This window comes from Propithecus coquereli, unplaced genomic scaffold (assembly GCF_000956105.1).
Source record: "Propithecus coquereli isolate 6110/MARCELLA unplaced genomic scaffold, Pcoq_1.0 Scaffold531, whole genome shotgun sequence".
Classification (NCBI taxonomy): domain Eukaryota; kingdom Metazoa; phylum Chordata; class Mammalia; order Primates; family Indriidae; genus Propithecus; species Propithecus coquereli.
The window spans coordinates 378,725-396,113 of NW_012151186.1; the positions used below are offsets into that span (position 1 = coordinate 378,725).

At 65.4% G+C, this 17,389-nt stretch overlaps 3 protein-coding genes across 7 annotated transcripts in view; 2 read left to right on the forward strand and 1 right to left on the reverse strand.

The window, feature by feature from the left end:
* Positions 1 to 4,572, forward strand: part of VPS9D1 (VPS9 domain containing 1) — an 11,261-nt gene extending 6,689 nt beyond the window's left edge. Inside the window, exons 9-15 of the mRNA XM_012657155.1 lie at positions 123 to 208; positions 710 to 1,227; positions 1,800 to 1,929; positions 2,255 to 2,463; positions 2,736 to 2,835; positions 3,233 to 3,337; positions 3,767 to 4,572. Coding sequence (XP_012512609.1) covers positions 123 to 208; positions 710 to 1,227; positions 1,800 to 1,929; positions 2,255 to 2,463; positions 2,736 to 2,835; positions 3,233 to 3,337; positions 3,767 to 3,863 — 1,245 coding nt within the window. The 3' untranslated portion in view covers positions 3,864 to 4,572. The remainder of the gene's footprint in view (positions 1 to 122; positions 209 to 709; positions 1,228 to 1,799; positions 1,930 to 2,254; positions 2,464 to 2,735; positions 2,836 to 3,232; positions 3,338 to 3,766) is intronic.
* Positions 4,573 to 8,707: 4,135 nt separating this feature from the next.
* On the forward strand, positions 8,708 to 12,772 carry SPATA2L (spermatogenesis associated 2-like). The gene is made up of 3 exons (XM_012657165.1): positions 8,708 to 8,731; positions 8,998 to 9,301; positions 10,877 to 12,772. Exons 2-3 carry the CDS (start codon positions 8,999 to 9,001, stop codon positions 11,855 to 11,857), a joined length of 1,284 nt encoding a protein of 427 aa, XP_012512619.1. The 5' UTR covers positions 8,708 to 8,731; position 8,998; the 3' UTR covers positions 11,858 to 12,772.
* Positions 12,773 to 12,893: 121 nt separating this feature from the next.
* Positions 12,894 to 17,389, reverse strand: part of CDK10 (cyclin-dependent kinase 10) — an 8,445-nt gene continuing 3,949 nt past the window's right edge. For 4 of the 5 annotated variants that reach the window (XM_012657166.1, XM_012657168.1, XM_012657167.1 and 1 more), the window contains 10 exons: positions 17,240 to 17,342; positions 17,018 to 17,099; positions 16,660 to 16,727; positions 16,111 to 16,163; positions 15,825 to 15,894; positions 14,837 to 14,896; positions 14,420 to 14,543; positions 14,208 to 14,347; positions 13,807 to 13,859; positions 12,894 to 13,557 (listed from right to left, as the gene is read on the reverse strand). In XM_012657166.1, coding sequence (XP_012512620.1) covers positions 13,460 to 13,557; positions 13,807 to 13,859; positions 14,208 to 14,347; positions 14,420 to 14,543; positions 14,837 to 14,896; positions 15,825 to 15,894; positions 16,111 to 16,163; positions 16,660 to 16,727; positions 17,018 to 17,099; positions 17,240 to 17,342 — 851 coding nt within the window. In that variant the 3' untranslated portion in view covers positions 12,894 to 13,459. The remainder of the gene's footprint in view (positions 13,558 to 13,806; positions 13,860 to 14,207; positions 14,348 to 14,419; positions 14,544 to 14,836; positions 14,897 to 15,824; positions 15,895 to 16,110; positions 16,164 to 16,659; positions 16,728 to 17,017; positions 17,100 to 17,239; positions 17,343 to 17,389) is intronic. The other variant, XR_001138013.1, reaches the window with a different exon arrangement.

Here is a 17,389-nt window from a genome sequence, read left to right on the forward strand (position 1 = left end):
GTTGGGCTCCCTCCACCCTCGAGAGGCCTGGACGGTCTCCTGGGGCCAACCTTGGCAAGGGATGAGGGGCATCCCGTCGTGGGAGACCCCCGTGCTTTCCTCCAAGGCGCCCTGTCCTGCAGGACTGGCCAAAGCATTGGAGGGCCAAGCTCAAGAGGAGCCCAGGGGACCTGTCGCTGGTGACTGGCCTGGTCTCACACCTGCTCAGGTACCCTGAGCCTTCAGGGCCCCCTTGCTTTGGCCCCACAGAGCCCCTGTCCACTGGCTTTCAGCTCCCCCCTGCTGCTGGATGCTGAGGAAGGGGTTACAGAGCCAGGAGCTTAACTGGGAGGACTGGAAGGCCGCTGCCTGGGGAGGGGGCCCCTGTGGAGACCTCAGCTGCTTTGCACAGAGGGTTTCCTCCACCTCCCCGTGGGGGTGGGTCAGACTTTTTTTGCTACATCACCGACAGGAAGTAATCCACGAGTCACTTCTCTGAACGCGTTCAGAGTGTGGCAGCTTTGTAGACTGCTGGATGTCACAGATGAGGGCCTGAAGCTCAGACGGGTGAGGTCGGTGACAGGCTGGGGCCAGCAGGTAGACGGCCGCCCCTTCTGCTTCTGACGGGGGCCACAGAGGCGCATGATCTCTGCTGAAGCACGAGGACCGTGGTGGGCGCTGCCTCCTCTGGGGTGCAGCATTTCCTAGACTCCTGCCCCTCTCCTTGCAGCCTTCCCGACCACCCCATCTCGCAACTCCTGAAGAAGCTCCAGTGTGCCGTGTACAGCACACTGTACCCTGTCGTGAGCAGGGCCGCCTCCAGCGCCGCGCCTGCCCCCGGCTGCTGCTCCCTGCCCCCAGACACTGACCGGCTGCTGGCTCCTGGGAGCCGCCGGCTCCGGTCCTCGCAGAGCCTCTACTGCATGGTCTCCCCGCCAGAGCCCAGCACAGCCCCGCGGCCCCAGGACGGCTCCCCTGCGCCCCCCACCACACCCCCGCTGTACCCTGGCCCCCCGGACAGAGGGGCAGAAAGCAGCCCCGGGGGGCCACCCTCACCCCTGGGGGATGCCTCCTCCCACCTGCCAGACAAAGACAGCTCTTTTGAGGACCTGGAACAGTTCTTGGCTACATCTGAGAGGTGGGGCCGGGGTCTTGGGGGGCAGCCCGAACCACAGACCCCCGGGGCACAGCAGGAGCCCCTGCCGGAGCAGCTGAAGAGCGCGGTGAAGGACATCCACAACGCCATCGGTGAGCCCCGCAGGCCGGGCGGCGGGGGAGCTGCTCTGACTGCAAAGCAGCGGCAATTGCAGCTCTCCAGGGCCCTGGGCTCAGCCAACCCTTCCCTGGGGCCAAACACTCTGTCCAGCAGAGCAGGCCCTGGCCCTGCCCGGGCCCTCGGAGAGCTGCTGGGGCGGGTGTGCGAGTCCCCACTGTGTCCCCACCAGGCTGTGCAGGGAGGAGGGAGACGGGGCCTGTTTGCCTCTCGCTCCTTTGCCCCGTCCGGTCCAGTCTGTCAGAGCCTCGGGTCGGCAGGTGGTCCTGGCTGTCCCACTGGGTCAGACACTTTATCTCCACCCCAGGGCTGTTGAGTGTGTGCAGCCTGGTGGTGCCCATAGGCTCAAGCCTCAGCCTCTCTCCGTGTGGACGTGGTGTGTGGAGCCCTCTCTGGAGAGGGAGGCCCAGCATCGGGGGCTGCGCACTCACTGTGCTGCTACATCCCGAGGGGCTGGGGGTGGCGGCTCAGACAGGGAGGAGCGCCACAGCCTGGAGGTGGTGGCAGGGGTGGCCCTGTTGGGACGTCCCGGCTCTGTTTCTGGCAGACAGACTGCTCTCGCTGACACTTCTGGCCTTCGAAAGCCTGAACACGGCTGCCTCCAAGGACCGTTGCCTGGCATGCATTGAAGAGCCTTTCTTCTCCCCGCTGTGGCCCCTGCTGCTGGCCCTGTACAGGTACGGCCCCCGCCTGGCAGCCGCCCGTGACTTCAGCTCCGGTCCCCCACAGGGCCTGCCCGGCTCACTGGGCACGTCTGCTCTCCTCTCAGTCCCCGAGGCGTTTTTTGGTACTTCTGGCTGGGGCTGTGCTCTGAGGCTGTCCTCAGGCGTCTCCAGTTTGCGGGTAGGGCCATGCCCACTTCCTGTGACTGGGGTCCCGGGAACAGCTGGGACATTTGCTTGGTTTGCACGGCCAGCTTTCTCCAGCACTGAGCTCCAGAGGCCTCTGGCCGCAGCCCTGCCTTTCCCTGGGGCAGCTGAGCCTGGCCTCCCCCTGCCACAGGAGCGTGCACCGCGCCCGGGAGGCTGCCCTGAGCAGGAGCATGGAGCTCTACAGGAACGCGCCCCCCACAGCCATCGGCGTCCCCACCAAGCTACTGCCCCGGGACCCTGAGGCTAAAGGGGCCACCGCCTACCCCTACTGTGCAGCAGCTCAGGAGCTGGGGCTGCTCGTCCTGGAGAGCTGCCCCCAGAAGAAGCTGGAGTGCATAGGTGAGGAGGCTCGAGACCAGGGAACAGGGCCAGGTGTGGCAGGGTCCCACCCAGTGGGCGACCTGCAGCCCGCACCTGTGCCTCTTGTCAGACGTGGGGCCTGGGCCATGCGGGGGTGAGAGCGATGCCCACGGGGCTCACCCAGCTCTTCCCAGCCCAGCACATCCGGAGGCAAGTGGGTGGTTCCAGGGAGTGCGGGGGCAGCCTTCCCGTCCCTGCTGGGGCCTCCCTTTGCACCCCTGCACCCCTCGAGCCACACGTCTGTGCTGCAGTGCGGGCCCTGCGGGTCATCTGTGTCTGTGCGGAAGACTACTGCCATGCCCAGGAGGTCGCATCCGAGGCCGGACTCCAGCCCGTGGCTGCGGCCGCCATGTGAGTCCCAGGGGGGCCAGGCTGGGGGCCACCTGGCAAGTGGGGGGCTGTCCTCCTGCCTGCAGAAGCCTGGTAGGGGGGAGAGGACTCTCCCTGCCCCAGCACCGGGCAGCTCCTGAGCCCCAGAGCCCACCTTCTGGAAGAACAAGCCCACGGCCACTGAGGACCACAGGCTCAGGGAAGGCGAGGGCGCGGCTCAGGCTTCTGCACTGTGGGGGGATGGCACAGGCCGGAGGGGCCGGGGGCCACCTCACTGCTCCCAGTGGTCCCCTGGGCCACAGGTGCGCAGGAAGGCACAGAGAGGGCAGCCAGCATGGCAGGGCCGCTCCAAGGGCCACCAGGCCTGGGCAGGGAGCCGCGCCCGCCGGAGCCCACATCGCTGTGCCTTGCCCAACAGTGGCGCGGACGACCTGCTGCCCATCCTGTCCTTCGTGGTGCTGAGGAGCGGCCTCCCCCAGCTGGTGTCGGAGTGTGCGGCCCTGGAGGAGTTCATCCACGAGGGGTAGCAGCCCGCTGGGGGCAGGACAGGGAGCTCTGGGAAGAGCTGGGGACAGGGCAGCCTCGCCTGCCAGGGAACCTCATCCCCAGACCTAACCCCGTGGTCTGGTGTCAACAGGCTGCAGGCGTGTGGCCCCGCCTGTCACAGAGCACGCCTTTGGGCCACCCCTCCCACTCCACCTGTGTGCAGGCTGCCCCCAGCTGGTGTGTCCCACGGCCCCTCGCTCAGCCCACACTCTGCTGAGGCTGGAGCTGAGGGGCTGTCCCCTGAGCACATCTGCCTGGTGAGGTGGGAAAGGCCTCCCCAGCCCAGCCTCCCTGACAGCCCCACCTGGGGGCAGCTCGGTCCCCCGTGAGGGCAGCCGCTGCCTTCTGGAGTACCGGGGTGTCCTCTGTGCCCCGCAGATGACATGTGCTGCCTGTGTCCCTGCAGGTACCTGATTGGAGAGGAAGGCTACTGCCTGACATCGCTGCAGAGCGCCCTCAGCTACGTGGAGCTGCTGCCCCGGGGGGCCCTGGGCAACTCGTAAAGGCCAGACCCCGGGGTTCCCAGGACCATCCCTCCTGTACCTCAGAGCCCCAGGACCCACCGAGGACTGTCCAGGAGCTCACGCTGCCCTGCACACCTGGCACCGGGGCTGGGGGCGTGTCGGCTGGGGTGCTCTCAGCCCTTGCCACCCCCTTACTGCACATCTGCCCCCAGGCCGCAGGCAGCACCCAATCAGCCGCCAGGACCAGAGACTAAGAGGCCCCATCAGGGGAGCTGAGCTGGGGGCTCCCCTGGTGTCCCCCAGGCCCTGACAGGGCCCTGTCCCCCGTGGCTGCAGGCTCCGCGGTGAGCATCTGGCTGGGCCCCAGCACGCCCTCACTGACCGGGGCAGCTCCTGGGGGCGTCAGAGCAGAGGTGTTACTAGCCCACCCACAGCAGCAGGCAGTGGGGCCCGCCCCCTGCGGCTGTCAAAGCTCCTCTGAGCCAGCTCCTCGTCAGAGCTAAGAGCTGGCCGCCCCCGCCCAGGCCTGGGGCACGGGTGGTGCCAGACTGGGGCTTCCTCACTGGGCGGGGCTGCTCTGCGGTGCCTGACGGGCCAGGCACCTGGGCCCTGAGCTGGCTCTCACTCACCGTGGCAGCAGGCGGTGAGCATTCGGGACCCCAGGCCAACTCCGCCCTGAATGTCCTCCCCCAGGGCAGTGTGAGCTGAGGTCAGCGCCCAACGGTTAGGTGACCCCTCGTGATCACCAACCCAGCCTAAAATAAAGAGGTCATTGCTGTCTCACGTGACACGGCTCCTCAGCCCCCACCCCTGCTGCCCACCAGAAACCACTGAGACGGGTGGCCAGAGCCACAGCACCCCCAAACCGAGCCTGGCCCGTCCTTGTGAGTGCCTGGGAGCAGGACCCCCCTGGGGCTGCAGCTGGCTGAGCAGGGCTACGCTTTGCTTTCTAGGACAGGACGGCTCTGCCAGGCACCAGTGGGTTGAGTGGGGTTGGGGTCAGAGGTCATCACTGAGGACCTAAGCCCAGAGCCCTCGCCTGAAGGTCTCTCGGGAGTAACTGTCGGTCTGTGCCTGGTAACACGCGCACCAGTGCCCTGCGGTGGAAGCATGTCACCCCTGGAGAGGAGGGGCAGGTGGCTGAGCGCGGGCGGCCTCCGCCAGGGAGGAAGGGCCCCTCTGCCCCTCCACAGGAAAGGGGAGCCCTAACCCCAGGTTCCACCAGGAGCTGGCTGTGGGGACGGTGTTTGGGTCCCTTGGGGAAACAGTCTTACAAATCAGCAACAGCTGATGTTTATCAGATGCTCCATGTTTCAAACCCTCTGCAGGTAATAACTGGGTTACCCCTCACAGGACCCCATGAGGAAACAGGTGACATGCCTCTCCAGGTGGCTGGCAGAACGGGCTTTGAGCCCAGTAGGCTGACTCCAGAGGCCAGCTGCACACAGTGCCAGGGGTGCCTGGGACTGGGACCCCAAGAGCAGGCACAGGCGCAGGAGCCAAGGGAGGGCAATTGAGTCCCTGGCACAGCTGTTCTCTGGCTGCAGCCTGCGTGGGTGGGCGCTCCTGGGGCTTGACTTCTCAGCGATTCCCGACCCCCAGCCCCTCACCCAGAGTCCCAGAACACACCGGCTGCCACTTACCTGCCTGCCTGTGTGTGGCAGAGCTTTCAGTCCTCTGCATCCCAGCCCTCTGCAAAGAAAAGACCCAAACTCAGTCCCTAACCCTACCCTGGACGCCCTGCTGCTCTGCTGACTCCAAGATGCTGCTCTCCACTCCTAAACTTGTGCTCTTGTGAGGCATGGAGTTCTGAGTCCCCCGGACCTGGACCCCAGCCAGTCTTGGTGTCTTTGGGGCGGGGGGGGGTAATATCCCTGCCCCAGGCTTCAGCATGGATGTCTGAAGGTGGGATTTTTGTTGTTGTTGGAGACAGAGTCTTGCACTGTAGTCCCATCTAGAGGGCAATGACGATCCTCCTGCCTCAGCCTCACGAGTAGCTGGGACTACAGGTGTGCGCCACCACACCCAGCTAACTTTTCTATTTTTAGTAGAGATGGGGGTCTCACTCTTGCTCAGGATAGTCTTGAATTCCTGACCTCAAGCAGTTCTCCTGCCTCAGCCTCCCCCGAGTGCTAGGATTACCGGTGTGAGCCCCCACACCCTACCTGAAGGTGCGATTTTAAAGCCCCACGTCAGAGAATGGTGATCAGCTATGTCTTGAGCAAATCCTGATCGTGAAGCACCTGTTGGCTTTGCATCAGGGGCCACACCTGTCAGGCCAGTACTTTGAGGCCTGGGCCTGTGCCGGCCCAGCTGTTTCCTTGGCACAGATTAGGCAGGCTGTGTTCAGGTGCGCTTCTTGCTGTGTGACTTCAGGCTACTCCTTTAGCCTCTCTGAGCCTGCAGCTCTTCCATGAAACAAGGATGAATAATAGAACCTTCCCACTGGAAATCCTGCAAGTCAACAAGAAAAAAGCAGGAGCTCCAGTTAGAAAAACAGCAAAGATTACAAATGGCTACCTGCAGAGGAGGAACTCAAAAACGAAATTCTGTATAAGTGTGTTCAAATCATAGCAAAAATCAAATATAAATTAAAGAAGATAAAACTTTACATCCATTAGACTAGTAAAAATTAGCAAGCTGGAAAATGCTGAGTATGGTGGAGTGTGGGGAGAGGGGAACCCATATGCACAGCTGTGGGGCGGACAGGGCAGGGAACTCGAGAGAACCAGGTGGCAGTCCTGGGCCAGGTAAGTACAGGTGGACCCTCTGTCTAGTGAGTCTGCTCCTGCTCTTAGCCCAGGGTGCACAGGAGGACGTGCGCGGACGGCGCTGGGGCGCTGCAGCATCCATCCCTGGGGGAGCAAAGAAGGAAATGGGAACCCACATGTCCCAGGTAGCTACCGCTGTGTGACAAGCCACCCCAACTCGCTGGCTGAAATACACAACAGTCATTTATTTCGCTTATGAATCTTCCATTTGGGCAGGGGTCAGAGGGGACAGCTTGTCTCTGTGCCTCCCCCTGGTGTAACCCAGGGCAGCTTGCAGGTTGGGGAAATCCGGTGACCCCAGGGCCGGGTTGGGTCCTGTCCACTGTCCGCAGTTGATACTGTTGTCAGCTGGGACCTCAAAGCTGTCAGAGCAGAAACATGAGGTTTGGATGAGCTTACTGGGGCTGCCATGACAAATGCCAAAGAACGACTGGCTTAGAACTGAAATTTACTCTCATGCTTCTGCCGACCAGAGACCCGAAACCAGGATGTGGGCAGGGCTGCGTCCCTCTGAAGGCTTTGGGAAGCCTTTCCCGCCTTCTCCCGCGGGAGAAAGTGCCTGCGGGAATCCTTGGTGGTCCTTGACTTGAAGCTGCATCACTCCAGCCTCCCCGTGCATCTGTGTCTAAATTTCTCACTTCTTGCAAGGACACCCATCACACTGGATTTAGGGTCCGTCCCAGTCCAGAATAACCTCGACTTGATTGCATTTCTAAAAACCCTATTTCCGAATAAAGCCACATTCCCAGGTTCCAGGAGGACCTCGCAGCCCAGGGCAGGGCTCCCCAGGTGGCTGCCAGCTTCCTCGGAGGCAAGGCAGGGCCGCACCGGGTCAGGCCCATCCCAGGAGTCGCGGCAGGCACGAAACCCAGTCGGTTCCGGGCTCTAGGCCCAGCGGGACGGAGCATCGGAGCCGCACGAGCTCAGTGGCGAGCCGGGGGCGGGTGACCCACCCTGCGCTCGAGGCGGCGAAGGGAGGTGGAGGCGCACGAAGTCGGCGGCCCCTCGCGGTCGGCGCGGCAGCGAGGCTGGGTCCCGTCCACAGCGAGAGGACCAGGGTCCGGCGGTGGCCGCAGAACGGCCCGGGCAGCGCCAGCCCAGTCGCGACGCCAGTGCCGGGCGAACGTGCTGAGTGAGACTCGGGCCCGCGCCCGGCAGGCCGCGTGGCAAGGTCGACTCGGTCGAGCGGGCAGGTGGGCCTCGCTCTACGCCGGACCCTCCGCCCGCTCCGCCCGCCGCGGGGGCGGCTTAGCCGGGGGCCGACCGCGGCCGGCAAACGGCATCACGTCCCGGGGAGCCGGCCCGGCCGTCGCGCTGCCTCCAAGAGCCCCGACGAAGCTCCCAGGCCCGAGGGCCCGGAGCTGCCGGAGACCACGCAGCCGGGCCGGTGCAGAACCCGGGCTCGCCGGGCCCGCGAGACCGCTGTGCCAGCGACGGCAAGGCAACGCCCGAGGGCCCCGCCCCTCCGGGTGGCCCCGCCCCGCGCCCCCAGCCAATCCCCGCCCGGAAATGGGGCCACGCCCCCGCGCCCTTAGCCAATCCCCGCCAGGAAGTGTGGGCGGCCCTACTCCCGCCGGGAGAAGCCCCGCCCTCCTCACTCCAGCCAATCCCCGCCAGGAAATGGGGCGTCCCCGCCCCCGCCCCGCGCTCTCAGCCAATCCCTGCCAGCCAATGCGCGGGGCCCTGCCGGCGCCCCCGGTAGGCGCGGCCGAGCCGGGCCAGCTCTCCGGGGCAGGCGCTCCCGAGGTCGGCTCCGGGAAGCCCGCCCCGACGGGAAGAGCTAGCGGGCTCCGGCGCCCGCCCCGCGGGAAGGGCTGCCAGGGACACGCAGGCGCCGAGCGCCCGCAGCTGTCGCCCGGAGTCGGCTGCGGACGACCCAGCCCTGGGGAGGCAAGGGGCGGCGGGACAGGCGGCCGCGGAGGTGCGGGCGCTCGGCGGGCGGGGCCGCCGTCCGCCGCCGTCCCCAGGCCCCGCCCGCCCCACCGGTAGCCGAGGGGTGGCACCCGGCAGGCCCGCCCCCCGCGTCACCGCACGGCCCGCGCGCGGAGCCCACGCCCGGCGGAAGCGCGCGGCCGGGGAGAGGGCAGCGCTGAGCGGCGGCGGCGGCGGCGGCGTCCGGGCCGCCGGGGACGACAGGTAGCGCGTGCGGGGCCCGCAGCTCGATCTGGTGGCGAGGGGGCCGGGGGTCAGGACGGGGGCCAGGGAAGGGGCGCCGTCGGGCCCGTGCGCACAGCACTGCAGGCTGGCGGGAGGGGCCGCACGTGCGGGAAGCCGCTCCGCTGGGGCGGACTGGCGCTCCAGGCTGGAGGGGCCCTGCGGATGCGGGGTGGGGGTGCTGCGGAGCCCGGGGTCGCACGGCCGCGGGAGGGGTCTGCGGTTCCTGACGCCCCGCCCCGCCGCAGGATGGGCAGCAGCTCGCTGTCGGAGGACTACCGCCTGTGCCTGGAGCGCGAGCTGCGGCGGGGCCGCGCGGGCGTGTGCGGGGACCCCTCGCTGCGCGCCGTGCTCTGGCAGATCCTGGTGGAGGACTTCGACCTGCACGGGGCGCTGCAGGACGACGCGCTGGCGCTGCTCACCGACGGCCTGTGGGGCCGCGCCGACCTGGCGCCCGCGCTGCGCGGCCTGGCCCGCGCCTTCGAGCTGCTGGAACTGGCCGCCGTGCACCTGTACCTGCTGCCCTGGAGGAAGGAGTTCACCACCATCAAGGTGGGCGCTGGACCGAGGGGCGCGCGCCCGCGGGCGACAGGGCTCGGTCGCTTTTCCTGCCAGGCTGCCAGGGGCTGGCTCCCGTCGGGAGAGAGGTTTGGGGTGGCCTCCAGGGTGCTCAGAGCACTCAAGGGATTGGCACGTGCTGGGTCAGCTCCCACCCGAGGGCCTTGGGGCACTCCCAGGGCTAAGAACCTGGGGTGGGCGGAGGGGTTTGGATGCTGCCTGCCCGGGGAAACCCCGCCCTTTAAAGCCCACGTCACTGTAGTCCCCGGAGTGCCCCCGCGGCCCTAGTCGCCATGGAAATCCTAAGACAGGCGCACAGGAGGGACTTGAGGTCCCATGGTCATTCTAATTCCTCCAGGACGTGGGCTGATCCCGTGTGCAGAGGACGCTGAGGCTGGGCGGAGCCCGCGGGTGGGTGTGTGCCCTGCGAAGTCTGCAGGGACTGGGCACGGACCTAGTTCTCTCCTCGGCCCGGGCTCCGAGGCTGTGCCCAGGGCTGGCCTGGCCCCTTTAGCTGAGCTGCTGGCCCGCAGGAGGGGGTAGGGCCGCCGGAGCGCTGAGCTAATCCCGAAGAGTAGGAAGGCGATGACGTCACTGCACACGTGGGCGAGGTACGCCTCCGCCGGTTGCCATGGTAGCGGCAGCCTCTCCGGAGGGGCGCGGGAGCTGCTCCACGGGGACACCTGCCGGCCCGAGGTTCCGGGACTCGGATCCATCCGCTCAGACGGGAGGGGAGAAGGACAGCCAACAGCATGGGGCGAAAGCACGACGGACAGGCCCGCCCTTGGGACGGCTGGGGGCCGGGAGAGTGACGCGGGGCTTCGCAGGCGGGCAGACCTGCTTGGCGCTGCTTCTGTCTCTTGGCTGTGTGGCTTTGGGCAAATTACCTAACCTCTCACGACCCGTTTCCTACTCTGAGAAAGGAGCACACGACAGTCCAGTCTGTAGGGCCAGAGCAATGGAGACGGAGTCCTGAGCCCCGTGCGCGCACGGTCGGTGCCCAGCAGGGGGCGATGTCCTAAGTGCCGAGGTCCTGCAGTTAAGGAATTTTTAAGCCGGGAGAGACAAACATCGTTGTCCTAGTCCCTCCTTTCGTTCATCACCTAACTCCGCAGCTAGAAGGGACTTTGCGTGGGTCACTCCAGGGCTCTCAGCTGCACGCTCCAGCCGCTTGGTGGAAAACCCACAGGCAAAGGCCCTGTCCCCACAGGGAAAGATCTCGAGGCTGAAATGGAAGAAACCAAAGTTCAGAACAGTGCACTTAAGAGGTTCCCTGCTAGGGGGCAAGTTATATTTATCTCTGTTTGTGTCTGTATAGCCAAACACCTGGGCAAGCGCATCTCAAATGAGGAGAGAGTAGAATTTCTCAGTGTAAGGGCTCTTTGTGTTCCAATTTATGAGCCAGGTAAATACTATTTTTAATTACAATTCAAAAATTCTGATGCCCAGGCCTGCCCCAGACTGATGCGATCAGTCTCTGGGGGTGGACCCAAGGCCAGGGCACAGGGGCCCTGGCTCTGCTGCACCCCAGGGTCCAGGGCTGTGGCTGACCAGGTCCCTCCCTTGCAGACCTTCTCAGGGGGCTACGTGCACGTGCTCAAGGGTGTACTCTCAGAGGACCTCCTCCTCAAGAGCTTCCAGAAGATGGGCTACGTGCGCAGGGACAACCACCGCCTCATGGTGACCTCCCCTCCCCCGGCCTGCCAGCTGGTCCAGGTGGCCCTGGGCTGCTTCGCCCTCCGGCTCGAGTGTGAGATCCTGGGAGAGGTGCTGGCCCAGCTGGGCACCAGTGTGCTGCCGGCTGAGGAGCTGCTGCAGGCCCGGAGGGCCAGCGGGGACGTGGCCTCCTGCGTGGCCTGGCTGCAGCAGCGGCTGGCCCAGGATGAGGAGCCGCCGCCCCTGCCCCCCCGGGGCTCCCCTGCTGCTTACAGGGCCCCACTGGACTTGTACCGGGAGCTGCAGGAAGACGAGGGCTCCGAGGAGGCCAGTCTGTACGAAGAGCCGTCCCCAGGCCCAGACTCACCCCCGGTGGAGCTGGCCTACAGGCCCCCACTCTGGGAGCAGAGTGCCAAATTGTGGGGCTCTGGGGGCCGGGCCTGGGAGCCCCCAGCTGAGGAGCTGTCTCGGGCCAGCAGCCCACCCTACGGGGCCTCAGAGGAGGAGCTGGAGCCTGAGCCCTCAGCCTTCTCCTTCCTCTCTCTGCGCCGTGAGCTGAGTCGGCCTGGAGACCTGGCCATTCTCGAAGCCCCCGGGAGCCCTGGGGGGTCCAGCCCTCGGCGCATGCGGGCAGAAGAGGCACCTGCCTCAGCCTACGGGCCTGCCCCTGAGCCCCCCGGCTACCAGGCACACGGCTGCCTGCTCCCAGGCGCACTGCCCACCCTGTGCTGCGACACCTGCCGCCAGCTGCACGCGGCCCACTGCTCGGCCCTGCCCGCCTGCCGCCCCAGTCACTCACTGCGCGTGTTGCTCGGCGAGACCCAGCGGCGCTTGTGGCTGCAGCGTGCGCAGATGGACACCTTGCTCTACGACAGCCCTGGGGCCCGGCCCTAGGCCCCGCTGGGCCCCAGGTCAGGGGCTTTGGGAGACAGTTCCCATGGTGCTTCTCTTTAGGGGGCTGTGGCCGATGGCTGCCCTGCGCCGGGGCATCCTGGGCACAGCAGAGGCGGGTTAGAGAGTCCCGGCCCCAATTGGGAGGGGCTGTGGGGGTTATCCTTGCCTCATACAAGGCACCTCCTTAGGGGGCCAAGCCTGAACCCCTGCCAGCAGGGGACCCTCCCCACATTCCCTGCCCTCGGTGCCCAGGCCACGCCCACATGTGGGGGTTAGAGGGGCCCGGCCTACGTGTCCCTGTCCCACTGCTCAAACCTCGCCCTGAGAAGGAACCCGACCCCTCAGGCCCTCTGGCTGGCCTGTGGCCCCCGACCTGTTCCATGATGTCTGTGGTCCAGGACACGCCGCCTCCCTCCATGTGTCCAGGGCATTGTCCACACAGGGATACCCGAGGCCCCCCAGCTCCACTGGCCCAGTCGGGGGCTCTGCCTGGTGCACAGTGGGCCTGGCTGTGGGGCCCTTGGCCCTTCCCCTGGGGTGTCACAGGCTCAGCCACAGCCGACGGGGCCAGTTTTCCACAGACGGAAAACGGTGCCCGAGAGCTGCAGGCAACGGGGAACAGGTGGGGGGCGGGGGCACCACTGCCCTGCCAGGACAGCGGTCCTCAAGCGGCACCCCAGCCTCCCAAGTGGAAGGTGGGGTGACGGGCCTCAGGCTGCTGGGCTCCTGGTGGGTAAAGGTGCAGCCAGTCCCCACGTAGCCGCGGCCTGAGGCAGCACAGCCCCCAGGCTGGGGAGGAGGGGTCTGCCCTGGCCCACCTTTGGGGCTGGTGCTCTCGGCCTTGGCTACCGTGAGGCCGTTCTGGGCTTACCCCTCCCTGGCCACCAGGGCACAAAAACCCCCCTGGACACTGGGCACCGCCCTCATCCCTCCAACCCAACCCACCCCCTTCCCAGCACACTCAGAGGACACCGTTGATGTCGCAAGAATCAGAACCCCAAAGTACATTAAACGATGGAGAAACCACAGTGTTAGGAAAGCTTTTATCTGGTGGGAACCCACTGTTTTCCTCCCTTGGCGTTACACCCAACCACACCCCTCTTCCTGGGGCCAGACCCAGCTCAGCCTGCAACCTGGCTCTCCTGGTGTGCTCAGGGGTGTGCCATTGTGGCCCCCACCCCCACCCGGCCCTGGGCAGCTGCTGGTGACCAGGAGGCGACACGAGTGCCAGGTCAGCACCCACCAGCGTTTCCAGGATGTCCATGGAGTTGGACCTGCACTCACAGTTCCTGCTGAGAAGTGAGGGTCTCAAATTCTACCCAAGGCAGGAATGAAGGGCAAGGCCCCGTGCAGCCATAGCTGGCACTGACCCAGCCCAGCCCTTCTGGGGTGTGCAGGCTTGGAGCCCCCACCCCTGAATGTTTCTGGGGGTGGCAGTGGGTGCAGAAGACAGTGTGGTAGGGTTGGCTGGAGGAGGATGTCCTAGCCAAGGGGACAAGCTGGATCCCAGGTGACTGGTCAGCCCGGCCCGAGAGACCCTGTCTGTCCACTGCTGACCAAACGATCCGGCTGAGGGGGTGCAGGTGTGTGCCAGGCTCAGCATCAGGGCTTGCAGCGCTTGGTCTGGCCCTCAGACGCGGCCGGGGCGGCCCGCTTGTTGCGGTGGTGGGGGAAGGTGGGCATGAGCTCCGGCTCGCAGGCTGCAGGGAAGAGAGCGGCTCAGCACGGTGAGGGCTGCCCAGGCAGCGCCCAGGTGAGAGCATCTCCAGGGCTGAACCCAGCTCTGCATGTGGGCCTGGCCCTGTGCTGTCCTTGCTCTGTCTGTTCCACCCCTACCCCAGGGAGGACCTGTCTACCTGCAGTCTGCCCAGGGCCCACACTCCACCCCAGACAAAATGGGCTGCCGGCCAAGCCCCCTAGAGCAGAGGCTGAGGGCGTCTGGCACTCACGGAGGGGCTTCTCCTTGAAGTACGAGCTCTCCAGGCAGTCCCCGGCTGTGGCCCTAGAGGAAGGTGGCAAAGCCGTTAGTGGGAGCCTGGACCTCGGTCAGCCTGTTTCCCTCACACCCCACCCAGCTGAGCAGCCTGTGGTTCAAAGTCCCCAGAGAGCTGGTGGGCACACGGGACCTCACAGCGGGCTCCACAACCAGGGTGGACAGAAGCCACTTGGGCCGGGTGCCTGGCCCGGGCGTGCACATGCGCCAGGGCAGCCTGGGCAGCAGCGAGGCCTGTGTTCTGAGAAACTAGCCGTGAAGGATTCAGGTTAAGGCATCCTTCGAGCCCTGCATATAGGTCAGGGCCCTGCGGTCCCGAAGGGCCCGGCCCACAGCGCTGCGGCTGGGAGTCCGCACCTTTTCTTAGGGTCGTACATGAAGAGGAAATTCACCAGGCGCAGCCCGGCCTCCGACAGCCATGGGAACTTGTGCTTGAGGTTGTTGTACGGCTGCTTCCTCAGGCTGTACTGGCCAACCAGCGGCAGCTTGGAAAAGCCCTAGAAGAAGCAGGCGCTGAGCCGCGGGGGGAAGGCGCAAGGGAGGGGTGGGGGGCTGCCCTGGACACCCACCGGCCAGATGTTCTCACTGGGCGTCCCCAGCAGCTGCACAATCAGGTCAATCTGGTGGATCTCGGAAGTGCCAGGGAGAAGGGGCTTGTGGGCCAGCAGCTCGGCCAGGATGCAGCCCACAGCCCTGCAAGGAGGAGGGGGCCTCGCTGTGGCCACAGACCCGCGTGGGGTCCAAAGACACCACGGTGGGACAGGCAGGTCACTACGGGGCTCCTCACCCAGGCCCATGACCCCATCCCAGCAGGCCCCCTGTGGACCTTACTGCTAAAGGCCTGTGCATGCTGAAGCTGCCTTCTCATGCTCCCCTGGGGTTCCCAGCCCCACTGCCACCCCTGCCCTGGGGCCCCGCCCAGGAACCAGGTGACCCCGCTCTACCTCGGTCCTTCCAAGGCCCCAGGAGCGGCAGCCCCTGCTCACCACATGTCGATGCTGGTGGTCTGGGTGGTGGTTCCCAGCAGCAGTTCAGGGGCTCGGTACCTGGAAGCAGCACCCCACCTCACACCACTAGCTCCTCCAGCCCAGGCCACCACAGGAGACAGCCTCCTTGAGACCCCGGGGTGGCCTGGACAACTGATCGCTAACCACAGCGCTCTCTGCCCTGCACCCTGCTTACAGCTGCCAGTCGGGGCGAGCTACCATGTCCGCAGTGTGCTGTGTGTTGCAAGAACCAGGGAATCCTCAGCACAAGCATGCGTCCCTGTTTCCAGATGGGGATTACACGGCACACGGCAGAAAGAGGCCACGTGGAGATCCTGACCCGGGTCTGACCTGCTTCAGTGTCCTGCCCTTAACCACGACCCTGTTCTGCCTGTTCAAAAACGTCAACGAGAGATAACTACAGAACGCTGCGCAGGCTGCCCACCTTCCCGTCTGTGAAGCAACCTTCCCTTCCTGAGGTGGTTTCACAGCCATCTGGACAAGGCAGGTTCCCTGATGCCACAGAGCCCGGCTGTCACCCCTTCCCCGGGACAGCCCTGCTATGTCCTGGGAAGCTGTCTGAGACCCAGCCCTTCTTTTTTTTTTTGAGACAGAGTCTCACTCTTTTTGCCCGGGCTACAGTGCTGTGGCATCAGCCTAGCTCACAGCAACCTCCAACTCCTGGGCTGAAGCAATCTTCTGCCTCAGCCTTCCGAGTAGCCGAGACTACAGGCACGTGCCACCATGCCTAATTTTTTCTATATATTTTTAGCTGCCCAAGTAATTTCTCTGTATTTTTAGTAGAGACAGAGTCTCGCTTTTGCTCAGGCTGGTCTCGAACTCCTGAGCTCCGATCCTCCCGCCTCGGCCTCCCAGAGTGCGAGGATTGCAGGTGTGAGCCACCGCGCCCGGCTGACCCAGCCCTTCTGAACACCTCTGCACCAGGCATTCCCGCTCCCCGGGGGCCCCACGTTTCTGAGGGACTCACCAGAGGGTCACCACCTTGGGGGTCATTGGTTTTACTGGGATGCCATAGGCCCGGGCCAGGCCGAAATCCGCTGTAGCAGAGAAGGGAGAGTGGAGCGTGTCACCCAGTGAGGGCTAACAGGTCACCACCTGGGGACAGAGCCAGGCACAGGCACCCTGGAGCCACAAAGACAAGTCAGCTTCTGGCCTCAGGGTGCTTGTCGGGGCCAACACCTCCCACCCCCAGGTGAAGGTGGTGGTCACAGAAGGACGACTCCACGCACGCGAGGCCAGCACGCGGCACCCACCTGTCTTCACGCAGCCCTTATCAGTCATGAGCAAGTTGGAAACCTTCAGGTCCCTGTGACAAGAAAGAGACGTTGGTGGCTCCCAAGAAGCAAGCGTGACTAGGGCAGACTGGCACCACATGACACTTCCCTGCACCCTTCCTCATGTTCAGGCCTTTCGGAAGAGCCGGGCCTCGAGCTGAGGTCTCACCTCCGGTTCTGCCCGCTTGCCCACCCAGACGTCGCACCAGCTGCCCCAGGGCAGACGCCGCTGCTCGCCTGGTGCGCTCACAGCACTGCGAGTGGGTGCCGTGCACGGCACTCACACCCGACCACCCTCAGGCTCTGAGGGTCCGGTGGGTACGAGGGCTTCTGTGACTCGTTTGGGCCTGGACCCTTCCCCGTGGAGCGGTTAAAGAACGTCCACTGCACGTCTGCTCCTCTCTTGCCCGGCACCTGGACTGGCATGCTGGCACTGGAGGCCAGGGACCACCCTCCCCAGCGTCACAGACCAGCACTGTCTCCACCAAGCCCTTTGCCCAAGGCCATGCCCGAGCCCTGCCCACCCACCTGTGGATGATGAAGTTCCTGTGCAGGTACTGAAGGCCCCGCAGCACCTGCAGCACGATGCACTTGACCTGTGCAGAGGGCCTGAGGCGTCAGTCAGGGCGAGCCTTCGGGGAGCCCAGCCCCGGCCTGCCACCCCCAGTGGCCGCCAGGACCAGCGGCCAGTGCGCAGCCAGGAGCCCAGCTGGAAAGGTGCTGCTGTCCTTCCCCTCCTCAGTGACCAGTCTGAAGAGCAGCGCTGGCAGGGCTCCTAACTCTCCCGTGGTGCCCGACAGGCAGTAAAATCCCCCTCACTGAAGCAGAGACATGGAGGTGGCATGTTTGGTACACGCGTGCCCCACCCCAGGCCTCCGCTACGAACCTGGGCCTCCGAGAAGGGCGTCGGCATGTTCTCTAGGAGGCTGGCCAGGTCTTGCTCGCAGTAACCCATCACCAGGAAGATGCTGGAAAGGGGAGACGCATGCTGCCTCCTGCCTGCCCCAAGTGGGCAAAGGGCCTCCACTGCTGCGGGGGGGACCACCCAAGGCAGAGACGGGTGGGGGGCTCAGCTGGGGCCCGATGCAGAGGCCAGGAGATTGCACACCTCTCCAGGTGGTTCCCCACAACCACCTCCTTCAGCTCCACGATGTTCGGATGGTGAAGACGAAGAAGCAGCGTGATCTCCCGCAGGCTGCTGATGGGGATGCCTGTGGGGGACAGCCTCAGTGAGCCCCGCCCACTGATGGGGACGCCT